This window comes from Natator depressus, chromosome 12, assembly GCF_965152275.1.
Source record: "Natator depressus isolate rNatDep1 chromosome 12, rNatDep2.hap1, whole genome shotgun sequence".
Taxonomy (NCBI): domain Eukaryota; kingdom Metazoa; phylum Chordata; order Testudines; family Cheloniidae; genus Natator; species Natator depressus.
In genome coordinates, this window is record NC_134245.1 from 38,719,584 (window position 1) to 38,739,999 (window position 20,416).

The 20,416-nt window shown below is 54.9% G+C and overlaps 1 protein-coding gene across 2 annotated transcripts in view; it reads left to right on the forward strand.

Moving 5' to 3' along the window:
- Nucleotides 1-20,416, forward strand: part of ZFPM1 (zinc finger protein, FOG family member 1) — a 114,801-nt gene that overhangs the window by 49,519 nt on the left and 44,866 nt on the right. Inside the window, exon 3 of one of the 2 annotated variants that reach the window (XM_074969204.1) lies at nucleotides 2,279-2,374. The exons of the other annotated variant lie outside the window; for it this stretch is intronic. Within the exon in view, the coding sequence (XP_074825305.1) occupies nucleotides 2,279-2,374 (96 nt within the window). The remainder of the gene's footprint in view (nucleotides 1-2,278; nucleotides 2,375-20,416) is intronic. 2 annotated transcript variants of the gene reach the window in all.

Consider the following 20,416-nt stretch of genomic DNA (forward strand, 5'->3'; position numbering starts at 1 on the left):
GTGATAATGCAGATACCGCCGAGCGGCACTAACGGCCGCGAGAGCTTTCAGCGAGATGGATAAAAATCAATATGCCAGGCACTTTGATTTATAGCCAAAAATAATAGGGCTTTTATGCCCAAGGATTGATTTATTTGATGTTAATCATCCCGCTTATCACCTGTATTAATATTGCCAATGCCGGTGACGTCACCCAGGGGCGTTCTTTATGGCGCCGATCGATTTGGGCTTTGCAGTGGTTATCCGCCCTGGACGTGAAGACAAACATGCACTTTGGGCGCTAATCTGTCGCACTGTCATATGCAGATAGGCTTATCGGCACCATCTTTAACAGCAGTTAATGGAGAAAATAATTGTTATCAAGTTGCTATGTAGATACCACAAAGAGAGCCATGCCGGGAGCTATATTTCAACAGGCTCCCTGACATGGGGCCCTTGGTGGGAGGAAAGGCAAGGAGGTTCCTTTCCACAGGTTCCCTCAGGCTTTTGAATGTTAATGAGAACTTCCAAGTCCATAGAGAAGGAGAGAGGGGTCTCTGCCTGGTTCTGAACTGGCAACTCCTGCTCTGGGAACTCGGGGGGAAGGTGCTGAAATCTGCACAGCCATCCATCCAGAGGCTCACCCACTCTTGGTTTGCTCTGGGGCGTATAGTGTCAGTCTCTCCTCTCTTTGCATGTGTTGCGTGCTTGAATGCTTCTCTGGCGTGATCAGGGTGGACGTGAAATTTACAAACACCGGCACGTCAGACAATCCCTCTCCTTTAGCTGAAGGCCTTGCTCCCACCTGGTTAGTGTTGTGCGATATCCCTCTGCTCGGGGCAGCTGGCAGGAGACCGAGGGTTAGGCGTTGGCCCCGTGCCGTTACACAGTTGCGTTAGTGGGCAGTAGCTCGCTGGTTGCATGTGTGCAACTGATCACCATTCCTGGAGCATGTTTTGTTAATGCAATTCTAAAAATCTGCCCCGAGTTGCTCTTAAATCCACAAATGCAAATTCTTCCCGCCCTGCTACGCCCCCCTGGCCCCCACACCCATCCCGTCTCGCTTTCTCCCGTGTTGGCAATGCTCTTCTCTGGATCGACGGGGAAGTTCCCTTCCATGCGTGGATAATACGAGTCCATTCCAGGTCCTTTTCCATTCGATCAGCCAGTGCACATCAGTCCTGACCCCGCCCGCTGCTGGTGCCCAACCCCCACTTGTTACTCTAATCCTATCTCCCAGGCTGCTGCTCACCACCCCGCTTTGCCAGTACTCCTCTGACCTGGGTCCAGCCCTCCGTTGTGTTCTAGTCACAAGGCCCCATTTCACTTGCCCCATACACGAGCATGCTGCTACATCAGTGGATGCTGCCCTTGCAGGACTTTCCCGGAACACCTAAGTGTTGGCCTGGGGCACGTCCGCTGTTCAGGTGGTTGGCTGTGCCCGCAGCAGGAACTACCAGCCAAGTCGATTTGCACAGCAGTGGGGTTGCATATGGACTAATACCCGCTTAAGAAGGGTTTCAAGATGGCTGCTATTCCCTTGTTCACGGTTAGGAACCCAGGAGTCCTGGATGGAAAGGCTCCCTCCTGCTCGCTTGCACTGGGAACACCTGCAGAGTAGACAGGAAGGATTGGGGTTCCTGTCTTGTCATTTTATTAGTATCGGCGGTATCTTAATACCTAGGAGATCTCCATGGATCAGGCGCTAGGTGCTTTACAAATGCAGAAGAAAGACAGTCCATGCCCAAGCAGCTTCCAATCCAAGTACAAGGCAAGAGGCGACCGATGGGGACGGATCAATGGGGGAGCACAAGGAAGCCAGAATGACAGGCTGTGGTCTCAGCGCACCAGTTGCCTAACCATTGTTGAGGTTTTTTGTAGGCTTCACTGCAGAGAGCAGAGGCTTGAGGAGAGATTTGAAGGGAGAGGATGAGGTGGCTTTGCAGGTGTTTACAGGAAGGCCTCCCCAAGCGCAGAGGGCAGCCTGGGAGAAAGGATGGAGGGGTTTGTTTGAGAAGGTAGCAACTGGGCGATGGAGGCTGGTGTCATGGGCTGATCGGGATTGAGCTTGGAGGTTTGGGAAGTGAACGAGAGATGAGTAAGGTGGGGAAAGGCCGTTGAGTTCTCTACTCGGTGAAGAACATCCTCGGGCATCACTTGCTATTGTGTCCCGTTTGTGATGGCCCTTTTCCGCTGGGCTTTTGGGCTGGCTGAGGAGTCCCCAGCATGGTGGGAAGTTGTAGCTGACGTTCCTCTTGAGCTTGTGTGACACGGTAACAGGCCGTTTCTTCCATTCCAGAAGCAGAGTCCAGAGAAGCCTCGGAAAGTCCCAAGGAGTCAAAAAAGCAGGAGCCTGGAGAAAATCTGCAGGAGCTGAATCCATGGAACGGGCCAGGTAAATCCCCCCCCATCCCCAAAACATGTCCTCTGCCCCATCCTGAACCCTGCTGGGACACCCTGCACCCTCGAGGAGGGAGGGCTCAGCAGCATGTAGTGCCACGTTTCAGCCCCTGTGCTCTCCCTGCGAGGAGCATGTCCTACGCCGTCTTCCAGCTGAACAGTGCTGTGGCTCGACCTGGAGGCAGCGGCCAGCCTGGCTGCCGGGTTTGATGGCTTTGACTTTTCTCTCATGTTGCTCATTGTCTCTGGGCTCTTCCTTGGTCGGCCAGTCATGTATGACCAGGCAGATACGAACGTCTTGAATGTCAGTGTCTTCCCGGGCCGCTTGCCTTTCAAAGGGCTCCGTGGAGGCGGCTGGGAGTAGCTCGGCCGGCGAGTGACCTTTTGAGAAGAATGGGCGCCAATGTCTCCGGAGGTCTGGTCACACAGTGACGCTGAGGTGACAGCTGGAGGGCGTGGGGAAGCGGGTGAGCAGTCTCCTGATGTCAACAAGGAAACCTGAATAATGCTCCATGGGGAGGAAACCCAACCCCTCCAGCCTCCTCCGACACACACGGATTTAGCAATGAGCGGGGCAAGTTACAAACTACTTGAATGTGTGGCCCAAGAAATGGGGGCGTTGAGAGAAATACACCGTCAATGGTGTATTTAGCCATTGTAGGCAGCAGAGACTCGGGATCCGAGCACCACCAAACTTCCTGCATCTGAAGGAGGAGAGAGGGTTGGAATCTGAATTCCAAATCCGAATGCCACATTCGTCGTGTCCCCCCCACCGCCTAATATTCCTAAATTCCAAGGCCAGAAGGGACCACTGTGATCAGATAGTCTGATCTCCTGCAGAACGCAGGCCAGAGAACAAAGGAAGCACAGCTGGTGGCCTAAACCTGGGATTGAAGCAGGAGCTGCATTCGCTCCCCTGTTCTGTACCTTCAACTCATCTGTGGTGTGGCTTGCAGGCTTTGTTGCCTCCAACCTCAAAACAGGTGTCTTTGATCCTAAAAGAGGCTCAGAGCAGGGTAACAAAGGAGATCGGGGTCTGGTAGGACTTGTGCATGATTGAATATTACAAACCTCAGAATTTAGCCAGGAGAAAGGAAAGAGCCAGAGGGGACACAGGTCCTGACCCTGTCCCTTAACAGAAGAGTATGGGGTCATTTGATGACATGGTGAAGGACAGTATATTTACCACTAATAGGACTAGATGTAAACTTGCAGCCAACCTGTGGAACTCACTGTTGCAGGAGAGCAGAGTCAGATACTGTTGCAGGAGCCAATACTGCAGCTGGATTTCTTTTGAAAGGACTTGAATAGCTATTAGTTGTTTATTTGTATTAATGTAGTACCTGGGTTATAACTGCATGCTGATATCACGCTGAAGATGCTTCAGGGTGAGAGCTAGGTAGCATGTGGTGTCAGGAAGGAGGAGTTGTCGATAGACAGCATTGCACGCGTGGCAAGGTGATCCAGGGATGATGTTTTTTTCCCTTCCTCTGGAAAAAATCACCCAGTGCTGACCACTACGTGACTGGATTTGCGATACCAGCTCTGGCCATTGGTCTACGTTCCTACACAGTCACAGTGGGGCTTTGATAGCATCATGGCAACCACAAGAAGAGAGCTAGAGTGGTTAGTGATGTTATCAAAACCCCAAGAAGTGTCTATAGCCGTATATCGCCGTCTTCCTGTCTTGTCATCTCTGTTTTTTGAGTCTGAATGTCTTCGCGTGATGGCTGCCAGACAGTACAGTGCTGTGCACGCTATCTGGGCCCTTGGTGGGCCTATCGCTGTGGTATCTAGAAACCAAGCGGAAGACACAGTCTCTTCCCAAGGAGCTTACATCTTGGCTTGGTAACGTTTGGCCATGGTGCCCAGGTGGATGGTCCCCTCCCCCAAATCTGGGCGAGGATCGCTGTAGACCTGACACTTTAACAGACGTGCAGTATGTGTGGATATCCTCCTTGCGACTGAGAGGACCATTGGGCTGTCCTCTTCGTAGGTGAAGATGCTCCAAACGTCCGTTTAGGTCTCCCTTATACTCCCCAGTGTGTCACGCTCCTATCTAGCGGAGCTGCGTGGGATGGGATGGGGGGGGGGGAAGAGAGCTGCGGAAAGAGAGATGTTAGGTTGGGTTTTTAAACAAGGAGAACTGGGTTTCCCTCCCCTCTCTGCTCGAGCCCTCGTTGCATGCTGGGAATGGGTGACCTTGGGGCTCGATTGCTATCGGTTTGACTTTGGACCTCTGGGGAGAAGGGCCCGTGAAGCTCTCAGCTCTGTGGCTTTGCCTGCATGTGCCTTATCAATCAGGCCCTTCCTCCCTTCCCTGGGTGTCACCCATGGCAAAGACCACCTGACGAAGGACTGGCCTCTGGCCCCTGCTTAGGGCTGCCTGGCTAAGGCGGGGCCTGTCGGTCACATTGGAGATTGTCCCAGCTCTGCTATTGAAGCAGCTGGGAAACACCGAGTGCCAGGGCACATGTGCAGCTCCCATGACCCCATCGCCAGCAGCTTTGCCTCAACTGGTGAAATACCCACTGGCAACAGGCCCCATGGCACTGAGCAGGCCCCATGCCAGGGCTAGCCCTGCCTGTCCCTCCTAGGGGGCAGACGCTTCTCTTGTGCAAAGCAACCAGGAGTGTGAGTGGTGGGGGGGCACTGTGGCAAGTCTGGGGATCAGTCCTGCCACTTTCCCTATGGGGCCATGCCCATTGGGGATGGGAAGGGCCTGGCAGAGCGCTGAGCCCGTCCCTTGGCTGGGGCAGGAGAGTTAACCAGCCTCCTCCCCCCCATGAATCTCTCTGCTGTTTGCTGCTGATACTGTCAGTGGTCCCCTCCCTCCCCCCCTTCCCCCGTTTAAACTCATCAAGGAAGGGAAATGTGCTCCAGTTGATATCCCTGGCCCTTCCTGGATGCGTTGGCAGGAAGTATCTGTGCGGCTTCCACCTCGCCAATCTCCTCTTTATCGGCTCCCTCCCACCCCGGCCCTTTGCCCTAGTGACCACGGAGGGAGGCGGAGGAGAGGTGACGTGATGTGTTCTTTTTCTCCGATCTCTCATTCTCATTAGCCTAATTGCTAATAAGCAGCCTCAGCCCAGGCTGTTCTGCCTCTTCCTTTTGCAGCACTGCTTTCCAGCCAAGCAGCTTCCCCGCTTCCTATCCCCCATATTCGGATCCGCTCTCCTCTGGCTGACTGGTCACCTGGTGGAATGAATTGGACGGGGGAGGTCAAGGGGTTGTGGGGCGGGGGAAGCAGCATGATCAGGACCCCTCCAAGCCAGGGAATAAAAAGCAAGGTATTCCTTCTCCACCCACATCCCAGCAGTTGGCAGTGCCAGGGGAGATAATTAAGGGGTTGGATACTTAATTTAATTGAGTTATTGTCATCGTATCTTCCACAATACCTTCAGCAGCTTTGTCTCACTGCTCAGCACCCCTTAGGAAGCTGGGAGGTCAAATCTCCCGTGTAATTTTCCTCCACAACGTGCCGTGGGCAAGCTGGTCAGGTTCCCCGCGAGTGCCATCCTGGGAATGCTGTTTTGCGACGAGGTTGCTGGCTGGTGCTGAGCCGCTCACCTTGGGTTTGTTTTTGTAGGGTTGCTTCTGAGTCCTGAGCAGAGTTTGGGGCTCAGCAGCGTGTGTGCACGCGCACGCTTGGCGTTAGGGGCTAGAGCGCTTGTCACTTTTAAGCTGGGAGGAGAATGATCCACAGTGTGATGGGGCTTCCTGTTCTGGCACGGGGCGGGCTGAATGACCCAGGAAATCCCTTCCGGTCCTATGTCCCTAGTGACACTGCATACAAACGGATCTAAAAGGAGTGGGGGAGAGAGTTCCACGCTTGGCCCCAGCATCCCTTTCCAGCTGCCTGAGAGGCCGAAGCAGCAGTGAAATAGGAGAGGCTCAGAGCCGCCCTGCATGTCGTCTTTCAGTCGGCTGAAGGTGTGCGTGGAAAGTGGCACCGCTTTCTCGTCTCCCTCCCCCGCCCTCGCCAGAGTGAGTTATTTGCGTTCTTTATGTAAAAGAGATTTTATTATCACCTTCTCCCAGCCCATCTCTATTCTGGTAATTGGAGCGATATTAATTTCTGTGTGGCTGGGAGTTGATGGCAGTCCGGCGATGCTGGAGCGATAGGGTGTTCCTTTCGAGCTAACCGCCGCGATAGGCCGTCTATCAGCCTCCGTGCAGGCACTGCACTTATCAGGAATAGAACTGGCAAAAAGGGAAACTTTGAGCAGCCTGAATTTTCTTTTTATCTGGCAGGATCCGCCACATGTCAGCAATGGCAGCTGTGAAGATGCAGTGTGAAGGGGGAGCGGGGGAGCGGCTCTGGTCCCAGCCGCCTTTCTTTGTGCCTCTCTGGATCTCACTTCTCATCTGCTCCGCGTGCACTTCCTCTGGGACTTGTGGGGCTTGGCGGGGGAGGGGAGAGGTGTCTCCCGGGATTGCCTCTTGCGCCAGGCTGAGCTGTGCCCGGGCACTTGCCGTAGCAGCATCACTTTCCCCTCTGGGATTGTCACGAAAGAGGGCGGCAAAGGGGCGAGGTAGCTCGCCGTCATGCCCCACTTGCTGACCCCTCGGCCGCCTCTCCGTGACAGAGGAGAGGTTGCCTGCGATGCTAAGTCCTGGGGGACGGCCGGAGGATGAAGTTATTTTGAAGGAGGCCGCATAACGGAATGACTCCTTTAAAGGAGATGCTGGCGGGTGACTCCAAAGTGCTGAATGCGTCTGAGCTTCACTCGGGAAGCCCCCCGAAGGACCTATTTCCAGGATTGTTTTAAACATACCAGTTCATGGCTTGTGTCGCTTGGGAGGGGGAAAGCAACATGTTTTTGTAGGGCCTACAGAAATGGCTTCCACTTTGCTCTGGACACAAACAGCTGGCTAATGAGGCGTCCACGTTTTAACCAGTGGCCCCCTTGCGTAGGGTCATGAAATCCTGCTGAGATGGGCCCCTGGGTGAGGGAAAGGGCTACTTCTGTGCCACAGACTGCGTGGCTATTGGTCACTGATTGCGGAGAAGAGATGGCTTGGCCCTGCCGCAACCTTGTTGAGGGTGTCTCAACTCCACCCCCTAGGCTGGCTAGATCTTGCTGCCTCCATGCACGGGCAGAACTCCCCGTCTGCCTGGGAGTGTTTCTCCTCCCACCCCTGTTGGCTTACAGACCTGGGCCTCTTGCATAGATGGCCACCAGCTGACAGCCCCATCCTCTCCCCTCTAACGTGCAACAAGGGCTTTTGAGCAAAGGTGGGCTGCGAGCCTACATGTAAGGGCTATACTTGTAGCTGGACCCCTCCACCCCCATCTGCCTGGGCAGCTAATGTCACCTGTGAAACTGGTCACACCCCCATTCTGCGGGGGCCAGTCTTGCTAGAGATGCAAAGGTTTGGACCCCCACTTACTTGACTGGCACATGCCAAAGGGGGGCATGGTCCAGCTCAACTCAAATTTGGGAGTGAGTGTGAGTGTAAAACTTTGGCTGCAGAGTTGGGATCTGAACTCCCAGCATGCAGGGCAGATCGGATCTTTCACCTAAAGAGAGCAAGCATGGACACTTATCTGCATGCCCTTCACCCCCTTCTTCCCCCTTCCCGCCCATTTCTATGTAAAGTTTGCCCCTCATTAGGAATTCACGATTGCCACTGCAGTAGCACCCAAGTTGCCCGAGGCGATACACAGACTTGTGAAGACATAATCAGTATCGCCATCCCCTAGCATTTAAAAGCAATCCCCTTAAAATCATGAGATGGGCTTTAAAATCACGATCAGTTTTTTAAAGCGGGTTCCTTTGATCTCCCTTCTGATTTTGGTCCTTTGGGGTGCACTTGAGGGACATTTTCAAGCTTCTCTATGAAACCATGAGACCTGGAAACTTGTCCTCTCTTTTAAATGAAAGCTGGGCTTGCCAGAGACATAGGAGTGGAAGGGACCTCCTGGGTCATGAAGTCCAGTCCCTGCTATCTCAAATAATCCTGTTCATAAACTTATCAAACTCCATCATCAAGCCAGGCCAGGGTTGTCTGGGAAGCTGTTCCAGAACCTCACTCCTCTGAGGGTTAGAAGCCTTCTAATTTCCTGCCTAAATTTATTCATGGCCAGTTTATCCCCATTTGTTCTTGTGCCAACATTGTCCTTTAGCTTCCAGGGTTGTTGTTCCTCCCTAGTGTTTACCCCCTGCTGTATTTATAGAGCACAATCTGATCCCCTTTCAGACTGTGTCTAGCTAGGCTAAACAAGCCAAGCTCTCTTAGCGTACGTCTAGGCCACAGGAAAACACCTGCAGCAAATGAGTCTCCGAGCCCGGGTCCACAGACTCAGGCTCGCACTAGAGCACAAAAAATGGTGGTTTCTGTATTCCTGCTCCGTCTCTGAAGCCCGGCGAGAGGGGTGGGTCTCCGAGCCCAAGCAGGAAGATCTAGCCAGCTATTTTTAGCACCGTAGCACGAGCCCCACAAGCCCGAGTCTGTAGACCTGGCCCTGAGACTCGCTGCTGTGGGGTGTTTTTGCAGTGTCGACGTCCCCAAAGTCTCTTCTCATAATATCGGCTCTCCATTCCCCTGGTCACCCTAGCAGCCCTTCTCTGCACCTGCTCCAGTTTGTGTTCCCCTTTCCTGAACATGGCTGGCCGGATTAGTACCCATTTTCCACATGAGGGATGGATTTAAAGCCTTGGCGCTCGGAGAGACGTAAAACCCTAAATATCACAAATATCGTGATAGAATTGCGAGAGTGGGCGACTCTGTTCTCCCAGCTTCATAAGGGTGGATTTTGCCCCACAGCTGTTCAAGTGTCCCGGAGATCCCATTTGAAGGGGCCGTGTCAATGCATTGGATCACACAGTTTGAAACACCCAGCGTGCTTTCCCCCTGTTGGTGTTTACGCTGTTTGTTCACCTCGCCTGTATCTCTTTGCTCCACACCTGGAGCCAGGCTGTTCAGTTTCACTTCCTGGTTCTGGTGCACTAGGCACAACTGTTTCCAGCCCTGCAGGGGTTAAGCTTGCTACTGTCCCTTTTAGCTTTTTCCCCTTCCCCCTCTGCCAGCTGCTCATGTGGGTCCATTTTTGTTTATAAAGCAGAGCAGCTGCCAGCAGAGGGAAAGCCTGGCATCTGACCTGGTGCAGCTGCCTCTAAAGTCCATAGAAGTTCCCCATTGAGGCCTCACAGGATCAGGCCCATATATCCCCTTCCTCACGTGACCCAACAGGTTCGTTTCTTGCAGGCCTCCCTCCTGCTAGGGAGAAGGGGTCCCCCTCCCTCCCACAGCGCGCACACACTCTCAGCATTGGCTGGCGGGGGTGTAGACTTTTCCTTCCTGGAAGGCTGATCCAGGGCCCATTCCTTGGACTCAGGTGGCCATGCTCCATATGGTCAGTTTCCTATGGCTCTAGGGACCTGCGGCTCATCCATGAGCCTAGATCTTCCCTGTTCTTCATTCCTCTGTGTCTAGGCAGTGCCCCTCTCCCATGCCCTCATTTGGATTTCTCCCGTTCTGCTCCTCCCGTCTTCTTTCTGGTGTTCCCCCCCCCCCCACGCACCCTGTTTAATTTCTCTAACCCGGTAGCAGGTTGGATACCCCCCTCCCATCCACTTTCCCTGGGCTGATGGAACGCCTCGCACTGGGTTGTAGAGTTCCCTGTGCATTGGGGGGACCCCTTCCCATGTCTCCTTGGTAATCTCTCGCACGGGCTGTGTGACATGCTGACTGAACGTGAAAGGCAGGGGAGAAGGAATATTTTTATCTTTGAAATGACCTTGTTCACTGGAGGTGGCTGGCTGCTTAAAATTCTGATATGCAAATAGCTGATAGCTATAATCTATAATCCTCAACTGGGGAGCGTTTACAGAGGTACTGTGCCGTTTCATTTTCCTCCTATTTTATAGGCTGGCTCTTGTGCTGACCCATAGTGCTCCCTACTCAAGTCCTGACTGGCCAGCCAGTTTGTTGCCCATTTCAAAAGGAGACCCTCCTCCTTCACGGTGGGAGGATTCTGCTAAGAGGAGTGGGGCAGGAAAGTAGCTCCTATCTGGGATGGGCAAGTGACTTCACAAATTGCTGCCTTCAATCGCTAAGGCTGAATCTCTAGTCTGACTTCGCTCCTTGTTAAAAATAGCTTCTAGCCAATCCTGGGAGAGAATAAGGTGCACGGGTCTGTTTTATGCTGATTTTCAGATTCAGTAGCCCCCTTCCAAAGGATCAGATGCTCTCACCCTTCCCTTCCTTTCCCTTCCCTTCCTTCCTACCCTGGTCCTCTGAGGCACCATGCCCAAGACTGCCCCCTTGCAGAGGCTGGTTTTTTAATTTCTTAATACCCCAGAAGGAGGCACCATTCAGAGATTTGAGGTGCTGGAGAGACAACCCCCATCTCTCAGGCTTTATCTGAGTAGTGTGTGTATATTTCAGCATGAACGCAGCAGGTTGGAGTTCCACTGGGGCTCGCCTAGCGGTTCAAGGATGGAGATGCAGTCCTCGTGCATCCATAGCTGTAGCTAAATGCTAATCCAGGCACTGCATCCAGTTGGCCAGAACTTGAAACCCTTCTGGTTCTGGGAGATCCGGTGCAGTAATGATCAGACCCCAGAGCAGGCCGGCCCGTAAGCATCTCATCCCTTTCCTTGGTCCGTGAGCATGTACTGTCACATTATGGAGCACCATTGGTGACCCCATAATCAGCGGTGGAGGTAGCTTTAGACCTCCATTCTCACTGCACCCAGTTTCCTTAAATCTTTAGCTGTTCGTGATTGGCTAAGAATAGTGCATACTGGTACTCATCGCTAGCACACCCTGCTTCTGTCACCCAGTTCTCTCCCGGCTTCTAGTCTTTTCATCTCCCCCTGTCGTCTTTTGTCTTCCAGACTCTTCTCTCTTTGGGGCTGGAGCTGCCACTTATTATGGAGGGGGGGGGGTCACTGAGTCTCGTCCCCCCCCCCCCAAAGTCTGGTTAATCTGGGTTGTAATCTCATCTGAATTAGAGACTTGTCAGAAATGGCATTGTTCTGCCACAGAGCGCGGGTAGCTGTACCTCATTGTAACCAATGATACCAGGACTTAGTGTGAAAAACGAAGGCAATTCCTAGACCAAACCTTTCAAGATCGGTGTAAATTCACATCCTTGATTACACCCAAAAGCCTCACTGGCAAATTGCTAGTAATTGCAGGGCATTCATGGTTTTTAAGTTGCCACAAACAGCCTTACTCTGACTCTGTAACGCCATCTGCCTCTTCCACCCTGTGTATAGCCATTTTAATAGCCCCAGATGACCTTCCCCTTCATCTTTTGATGTACACTGGGTACCACACGAGACTAACTACCCAATTCCCTTCCTGCAAGGATTCAGAAACTGCACTGTGAGGTGGCTTCTAGAACCAAACCTCCAGGTACCTTTCTCAGGGGAAGTGGGTGAGAGTTAAGGTTGTTTATGGAACTGGTTCAGGCATCAAGGTTGCGGAGGAGTAATAAGTTCTTCCCCTCATTCATCACCAGGCTAAGCTCTTTATTGGCAGTCTTGTGCAACCCAGGCTAGCTCGGTGTCCAAGTATGGTAGATTTACTGTAGCAGTGGCTCTGCTGCCCCATTCAGGTCTGGTCTGTATCGACTGCACTAAAGACTGCGAAGACATAATAGTAATTTAGGGATGGTGAGTGTCTCGGTGATGGGAAGGGCTCCGTGCTCTATAATTCGCCTGAACAGCCGAGAAACGGCCGCGTACGATCCCGTGCTGCACTGGCGCTTGGCTAAAAGGACGCTGTTGCCATGACAAGTCATACTGGGAGACCCCAAATTCATACTGGAGTTTCTGAAATGGCTTGAGACCACACTGATTAAACTGCCCAGACACACAGTTGCACACAGCCGTGCAATGGAAGTGTGTGCGTGGAATCACCAGAGACGCACATGCAACCTGGGTAGTTGCATGTCCAAAATGGCGGGGGAGCTACCTAATTGGCTCTTTGCGCACCTCGAGTACACACTCTGTCGACCCAGTCCCAGTAGCTCCTGTTTGCGCATGCAAATGAATTCGCTTTTGAAACCCCGCCGCTTCATCTCTCGAAATCCTTCCACGTTTAACTTGGGCTTGCAAACTTTTTCTTTTTAAAATTTTTTGCAGGGTGCCCAGCTTGGGCAGTGGAACTAAGCCCCTTGCTGCTTGTGCCCTAGTTCATCGTGGGTGTGATGGGGACGACTTTCCCTGCCCCCCACACTATCTCCCCTCCACTAGCCCCACGTTATTTTTAGTTCCACTTTTAAAATCTCAAATGCACTATTTGGGGAGGGAGGGGTTAACAAACCTTTTTCCCTCCCCCCACCCTTTTTTTTAAGTGCTCTGAGTCTTAAATAGTTCGGTAGTGTCTCTTTAAGGGACTTAGCGCCCACTACCACCCCCGGCAAGTTCTCTCGGCTGGGTGGTGAGTAATCTGGAAGGCAAGCTGGCCCCTCTGGGGAGGGGGCCACTGGGGAAGTGTGTCCAGCGGTGCAGATGAGAAATAGGGGAGGGAGATCTAAGTGTGCCAGGGTCCCAGGCCGCTGTCTCCCAGGTGTTGAGTGGGGTGGTCCCGTAGCCCAGACTCTAGCTCGAAGTGTCTCCAACAGCTGGACAGGGAGAGGCCTCTGGGAAGTGGAACCCTATGGCCTAATACTCTGCCATCTTCACTGGCTTCCTGAGTGCTGTGCACTCTTCCCTGTCTCCTTTTCTCCTTCCCCAGGTGTGGATGGGAGGAGAGGCTGGGACGGGCTCCTTCTGCCCTCTCCGCTGCAGAGGGGCCAGGAAGCAGCTAGGAAGGAATCTTCCTGGCTCAGCCCCCAGCAGAGCATCTTCGGGCTTGAGAGGTGGCTGGAGGGTGGGAAGAGGGTGGAGACACGTGGAGCAGGCAGGGGGGTGGGAGAAGAGGGAGGGGGAGCAGGTTGCCATAAGCTTGAGGCCTCTCCCAGGAAAGCCATGGCATGCCCCCTTTCCCTGCACTGCCTGGGGTGTCCTCGCGGCCGCCAGCTGCTGCACGGGAGCAATTCATTTGAGGCTATTACGGGAATGTCTCCGATGCAGGGCCGATCAATGCTCCATCCTTCCGCAGAATAATGGGTGCGCTCTGCAGATAGATCAAGCTACCTGCCCCATTCACATGCGCGCAGCCTCTGGCCCCTTCATCACGGCAGCCACTCGAACCCCACAAATACCAATCAGCCCTGTAAAAAGGGAGAAGTAATTGAAAATCTCAACCTCCCCTTCCCCCCCGCCCCCGAGCTGTAACTGTCCCTATTCTTCATTGTCCCGCTTCCACTTTATGGGCTCTTGTCTTTCAGTTTGTTCCCCATCAAAGATTTAAGTATATCTGCAGCCTTTGGGCCTTTTAACGCTGGCTCATTTATTTGGTTTTATTTGCCTCTGTCCCCGGGTGCGCAGTAAAGATTATTCACTCTTAGTTATAGAGAGTTGGGGTGGCACATTCCCCAGGGCAGCTCCTTGGGAGTTGGTCAGGTAGGGGCCAGCTGGGGTGGCTCATTTCCAGGTGCCAGAATTTATTTCTGCCTCCCAAAGGTTGACCTGGAATTAGCAGGTCTGTGTGCCTGAGAACTTTCAGGTAGAAGGTTGGAAATGCAGCCACTTCTGGGGTGGAACGCGGGAGCAATTTGAAAGCGCACAGCGACACCGTGGAACAGTGCAGGACAGGAAGTGAAGGAGAAGATCGTATCAGACTGAACATGCAAGCAGACAGAGTGGGATTGGAGTGGAAAAGCAGGGTCTGTGAAAACTGCCACAATGGTAGGTAATTTGTGGCTCAGTTTTACATCTCACTTGGAAGCAAGCCCCTACCCCGCTGTGCTACTCCTCTTGCCAAGATAGGGCCTTTAGATCAGCATGGACACAGAGCGAGTTGCGTGTTCCTTTCCCCCCCACCCCAACCCACTCTGGGAATCAGGGCAGTTTCCTTCATCTCTTTGAAAGGCTCCCAGGGACCCAGCCCAACCCCAGTTAGCTTCTGTTCTCAGGCCGATCCCATCCTCACGTTTAGAGGAGGGTCTGTCCTTCGCAGTGCCAGCTTCTTGGCTAGGTGGGGAGCTAGTCCCCAGAGCCATCCCATTTCTGTGCCTGCCGGAAGCCTGTCTCTCTTGCCATCTGCCCACAGACTCAGGTGGCACGGAGCATGGCAGTGTCTGCCTCCGCCCGGAGGGAGTAAAAAAATCCCCTCTGGGCTGGGATGTTCTGACATCTCCGAGCAGCCCCAAAGCTGGTGGGGGTCCAGTGGCAGGGGTTGCCGGCTGCTCCCAGAAGAAGGCGGTTTGACTCTGCGTCGCCCAGGGGCTCTCAAAGCACAGGTCTGAATGGCAGCTGCTAGCCCAGGGCGGCCCATGCTTCAAGGAGCACCTGAGAACGTGTCCGTCTGTGTCTCTCTGACTTTCATGCCCGTGGGAGGAGCAGGGCTGTCCGCCCTCGAGAGCGAATGGTGCCCACGGAACCCGCCGGATTTGGATGGCTTTGTCCACCCCTTCAGCCTGCCCCGAAAGAGTTCAGGATCCCAGGCCTGTATGCTCCTTGGCGTCTGAGGGGCTCTACACCCCAGAAGCTGTGCCCAGGCCAGCCCACCCCAGTTAGTTCTCGGCACGTTCCCTGCATAGGCACTAAGTTCCCTCGCCCACGTTCCCCTGTCTTCGGTGCCCTTCGTTACCCACGCTCGCTGCAGCGGGGCTGGCGCGGGTCGGCTAGCCCGGGCCCAGTTTGTGCTGTGTCGACATCCCATCTGAGGCTGGGACAAGGCTCGTGCCATGGGGCTGAGGGAGGGGCACAAGCTGGGGAGTCGCCCAGCTCGCTCTGCAAAGGGCAGCCCTTGGCTGGCTGGTAGTTGCTGTGGGTGGTGATCGGCCTAGAGCCAGTGATCCCGAGCAGTCTTGCTGAAGCACTTTACCGTAAAGCCCCCTGCCCCTGTAGTGTCCCGACCTCTCCTGTGGCCTTCCCTTTCCTATTGCTGCTGGCTGTGTTTACAGCGATGGCTCTCAGCTGCCCGCCACCACCTCCCCACCCCCGCTGGATTCATTCCTGCTGCCCTGAGCCCAGCCCCATGCAATACCAATCCCTCAGCCCTGCTACGTCACCTCTTTATCACAGGATCGCCAAGCCCTTGCCAGACGCTTCTGAGCCTCACCCCACCTGCCAGGACATAATATCCTCCCATTGCAGGGACGGTAAATAAAATGAATCAACAGGTGCTGACTTGGTCAGCATCAGGGAGCAGGCGGGAAATCTTGCTAGGAATGGAACCCAGGAGTCCTGCCTGACTCCTAGCCCCCTGCTCTAACCCCTGAATCCCACTGCCTTCAGCACAGAGCAGAGGAAGTGTGTGTGTTGGGGGGCTGCGGGGGTGGAATAGCCATGTTCCCATTTACAGAACCCCTAAACCTGGGAAGCTCTGACCCCTCCCTCCCCCAATGAAGCTTTCCAGTTTCCTATAGCCCCCTGGTCCCTTGCTGTGCGTGGAGGGTGGGGTCACTTGTCTCTAATTAAAACTGCAAGCTCTTCCCCCCCGCCCCCTTTTTCTCCACTCTCTTGTTCAGTTGTGTTTATCTGCACTGTGACTCCTGTCTGTATAATCTCTCTCAGCCTGGAGTCTGTGTGCAAACCTCAAGGTTTATTATCGGGCCAAGCAGGGCCCGGGGAGGCGGGACGGCCTGTGCTGACGGACAGGGCCGGGAGAGATCCTCCTGATTAGTGCGCTGTGTGTGTGTGTGTGTGTTTTCCCTTCCCTTTGGTATGTGTGGGTGGGAAAAATTATTCCAGCGATTTTTCTTTATCACTTTCAGCTGAGTTTAACACCAACTCGTTCTATTTGTTTTAGATTAACTGGCTTTGGGGGTGGCGGGAGGCAGCACCTGATCATCTGGAACTCGCCTGGATCCAACAAGCACATGGGCCACATGCAGCCCTCCACCCGTGGCCTCTGGTGCTGCCCTGCTGGGTCCCCCACACCCTTGATAACTCTGCTTGCTGCTCTGGCTCTGTGCTGGTGACTCAGTAGGAGGCACTCTTGTGTCTAGGGGGCGCTGTGCACTAGGGGGCACTAGGGGGGGCTGTGCAGCTGGAGGTGCGCTCCTTCACCTGAGTTCCCAGCCCTTGGGGGCTCTTGAAAGACTCATAAGAACCGTAACTCCCAAGGCGCATCGGTATTTGGCCCTATTAACCTGACTCAATCCTAGCCCTGGTTATTACATTCACCTTCCATGATCTGAGCCAGAGCTGCTAAACTTCCCTCTTGGCAGCATTCAGCCCCGAGCCATTGTGTAGTCTGGTTGTGCTCTGTGAAGCAGCTGCCACGTTCCAATCCAGAGGTGGCTGCAAAGTGATGGTGGGTGAGATGGTTCTTCCCTGCTGTCTGGGTTTGTGGGGCACTTTGGAGGTGCTATGGGGGAATGGCAGAGGTGACTCAGGAGCTCTTAGTGGTTAGAACTGGGACAGGGGTCACTATATGTGTCTGACTGTGGGGGATGAACCAATAGACCTCCACCTCGCATTCCCATGTGAAACCCAGGGACAGCGCGGGCAGATCCTGGGGGCAAAGGGGGAGAGACGTGAGATGGGGCAGGGTGCTGAGAGGACTGGCTAGGGGCTTCCCCTCCTGAGATTCCCCTGGCTGCTTGTGTGTTCTGGTAGCAGACCGAGGTCAAGTCCCCATGGTGCCTGGTGCTGCACAGACAAACAGTGGGAGAGGGAGTACCAGCCCCAGAGTGCTTCCAGTCTAAATAGACGAGACCAATAGATGGAGGGAGGGGAAACTGCGGCACAAAGCAATCATTTGTCTTGCCAAATGTCACCCAACGGGTCAGTGGTAGAGCCAGGAATAGAGCCCAGGTCTCCTGGCTCCCAGGTGTGGTGTGTTACCTACTGGACTGCACTGCCTCTTTGATAATGCTTGCCGCTGGATATCTTTCTGCTACCCCTCTCCTGGAGTAGCCTGGGATTGGGAGGGCAGCTACGGCGCTTCCTTTGCCAGTTCCCTGCCCATCTATACCAAACAGGGAAGCTCTCGTCTCCCATTTACCCTGCATAGCGGGTCACTGCCCCAGCACCCTCCCTGTCGGGGGTGGGGGAGTGCCCAGCACAGCTGGAATGACCTTCCCTGCCCCCATGAAGGTATGTAGTGGCATTGTGGTGCCCCCTGTGGAGCCAGCTGGGAGGGCCCAGACCAGGTTTTCACCATGTACCAGCGGGGATGTCGTTCAAGCTGCTGCCAAGATCCCAGGTGCCGGAGACCAGGGGAGGCCAAAGGGCTGTTGCCCTCCCCCCGCACACACACTTTTCAAAAGGGGAGGCCATGCCCCCCGTCCTTTTGAAAATCTGAACTCGGCAGCGCTGGGGGGGGCAGCCCCCCTTGGCCCCACCCGGAGCTGGGTGGCAAAACGGCGGAGCCCCCTTCCCTGCTGGCATGGCGGAGGAGCGGCTGGCCCCAAACGCGGCCTGTTTGGGTTGCTTCCCCCGCTCCCGGTTCTGCAGTCCTTGCGATGCCAAGACACAATTGCACGCGGGTGCAAGGGGCTGCGGGGATTCGGTGCCAGTGTGCAGGGGCTGGCGATCGGTGCATCACAGCAGCTCTCTGTAGTGTTGTGCTGGGGGGAGGTGAGAGGTTGGCTGCAGGGCTCTATGGAGCCCCTGGAGAGCTGCACCAGCCCTCCTCCCTGTCCACGTGCCCCAAGGCCTGCCTATGGGCCTGGCCCCTGCCCGGCAGGAGCTGCCTTGGTGGCCCAGGGGAGATCGGTCTGGATCTGGTGGCCCACGTGCTTCTGGGGCTGCTGCTGAGACTACAAGGTGAGGGAGGAGGCAGACGCTCTGGCCTGGCCTGAGCCCTGCTCCGAGCTGCTGGAGCTGGGGTGGGGCGAGGGCACTGCAGCAAAGGCCTGGAGTCGTGCAGTGGGTGCAGGATGAAGCCGGCAGGGAGGGAGGGTTGTGGGGCGCCCCGGGTGGTCTGAGCTGGAGGCCCCTGTCTCCTACACAGCATAGGCTGCCGCAGTCCTTTGTGACTGTCCTGACCCTGCAGGCACCTCCACCACTCCTCCACTGGCCCCAGGCCTTGGGGGCTGAGTGGGCTCTGCTGCCCAGGGAGTCAGACTCAGAGACTCAAAGGCCAGCAGGGACCATTGTGATGATCTAGTCTGACCTCCTGCACCTTGCACAGAACCTCCCCTGCCCACTCCTCTAATAGCCCCCTGGCTGAAGGCCTCAAATCATGATTTCAAGACTTCAAGTGACAGAGAATCCACCATTTACACTAGTTCAAACCATCAGGTGACCTATGCCCCATGCTGCAGAGGAAGGAGAAACCCCCCGAGGGTCTCTGTCAATCTGACCCAGATACGGCGATCAGTTAGACCCCAAGCATGTGGGCGAGACCCACCCTCCAGACCCTCCTTGCCCCTTAGCTGGTTTCTCCACCTTGGCCGTTTCCAGCCGTGAGAGCCCAGGCTTTGGGCCTGGCTCCCTGTTCCCAGCCAGCTCGGGGCTGTGAGTGCCCCACAGGCAGGATCTCTGTCATGCCCAGCGGCAGCTCGTGGCTCTCAACTCTGCTTCCTCCTCCTCCCCTCGCTTCCTGAGAATGGGCCCTGGCTCCCTGGCCCGGCTGCTGGGCTGCAACAGGGAGATACCCCCGCAGCTCTGCCAGTTCCCGTCAGCCCTGACCCCCAGGCTCACCGGCTATTCCAGCCCTGGGCTTCCCTTTCCCCCCCCGTCCCCCCATCAGCTCAGCTCTGCCTAGAATGGAGTGGGTCGCATGTTCTTTACTGGTTTCAGAGTAGCAGCCGTGTTAGTCTGTATCCGTAAAAAGAACAGGAGTACTTGTGGCACCTTAGAGACTAACAAATTTATTAGAGCATAAGCTTTTGTGAGCTACAGCTCATTACTTTACTTTAACCCAAATACGGAGGCGTGGTGGGAGGACAGGGGCAGGTGCTTCAGCAGAGCAGGACAGCATGGCCCGTGGGAGCCGTCACGCTACTGTTCAAGGCTTCTTCTGATGGCGTCAGTCTGTGTAGAAGTTGGGGATGGGCTGTGGGGGTCACCCTCTCCCCACCCACTCCCCAGAACAGCTGAGACAGACCCCTTGCCGTGGCTAGATCTCCTGCTCCGTCCACAGTTCCATCCCTCCAATGCAGCCAGCTGGGCAGGGGGAGGCCGGCAGCTGCTGGGAGCCTTAAAGTTTCCTTCTTTCCGGGGAAGGATTTTTCTAATTTATTTCTAATTTTTTTTTTTTCTTAAAGCATTTCCCATTCAGCCGGCCCTGGCCAGCCGGCCCCGATACCATCACAGCGCGGGAGGTGGGACAAAGGGAAGGGTCTGATCATATCCTGGCTGGAAGGGCATACATTCAGGCCTGAAATGAACTGCGATGGTATCTCCCGCCAGGGTTATGGTTATTGTCTGCAATAAAAGGGTGGGCTCTTTTCTTCTCTTTGGAGCTACCCTTTTATCTTCTCCGACGCCAGCCCCGCGCTTTCCGCCAGCGTTCATTTCCCCACCGGGGACGGGGAGGGCTGTGGGACCGGAGGGGAGAGCAGGGTCTAGGTGATGGCAGCTCCAGCTCTTCAACCAGGGTCCATCTACACTAGGAACGCTGCAGCGGCACGTAAGAGTGTGGACGCTGACGGCAGCGACGGGAGGGGTTCTTCTGATGATGTGGAAAATCCACCTCTCCGAGAGGCCGTAGCTAGCTGGGCGGAAGAATTCTTCCAGCGACCTAGTACCGTCTACACCGGGGCTTTGGCTGGCTTAATGGCATCACCCGGGGCGTGGCGTTTTTCACAGCCCTGAGCGGCGGAGTTACACCGACCGAACTTTGCCGGGCCTAAGAAACCGAGGTGCCGGTGTGTACGGTGGACGCTTCTCCGACAGCCAGCAGCCACCGCTGCCACAGCATCAGAGACCCCTTCTGTGCAAATCTCCCTCGGAGGAGTCGGAGTCGGCCGGGTGCTTATCTGTGCACATCCTGTGTGGGCAGGGAAGCCCTGGCAGGGGTGCTAAGGAGCACACCTGTCAGCTGAGTGCCAGCCAGGGCAGTGGGTGCCAAGACT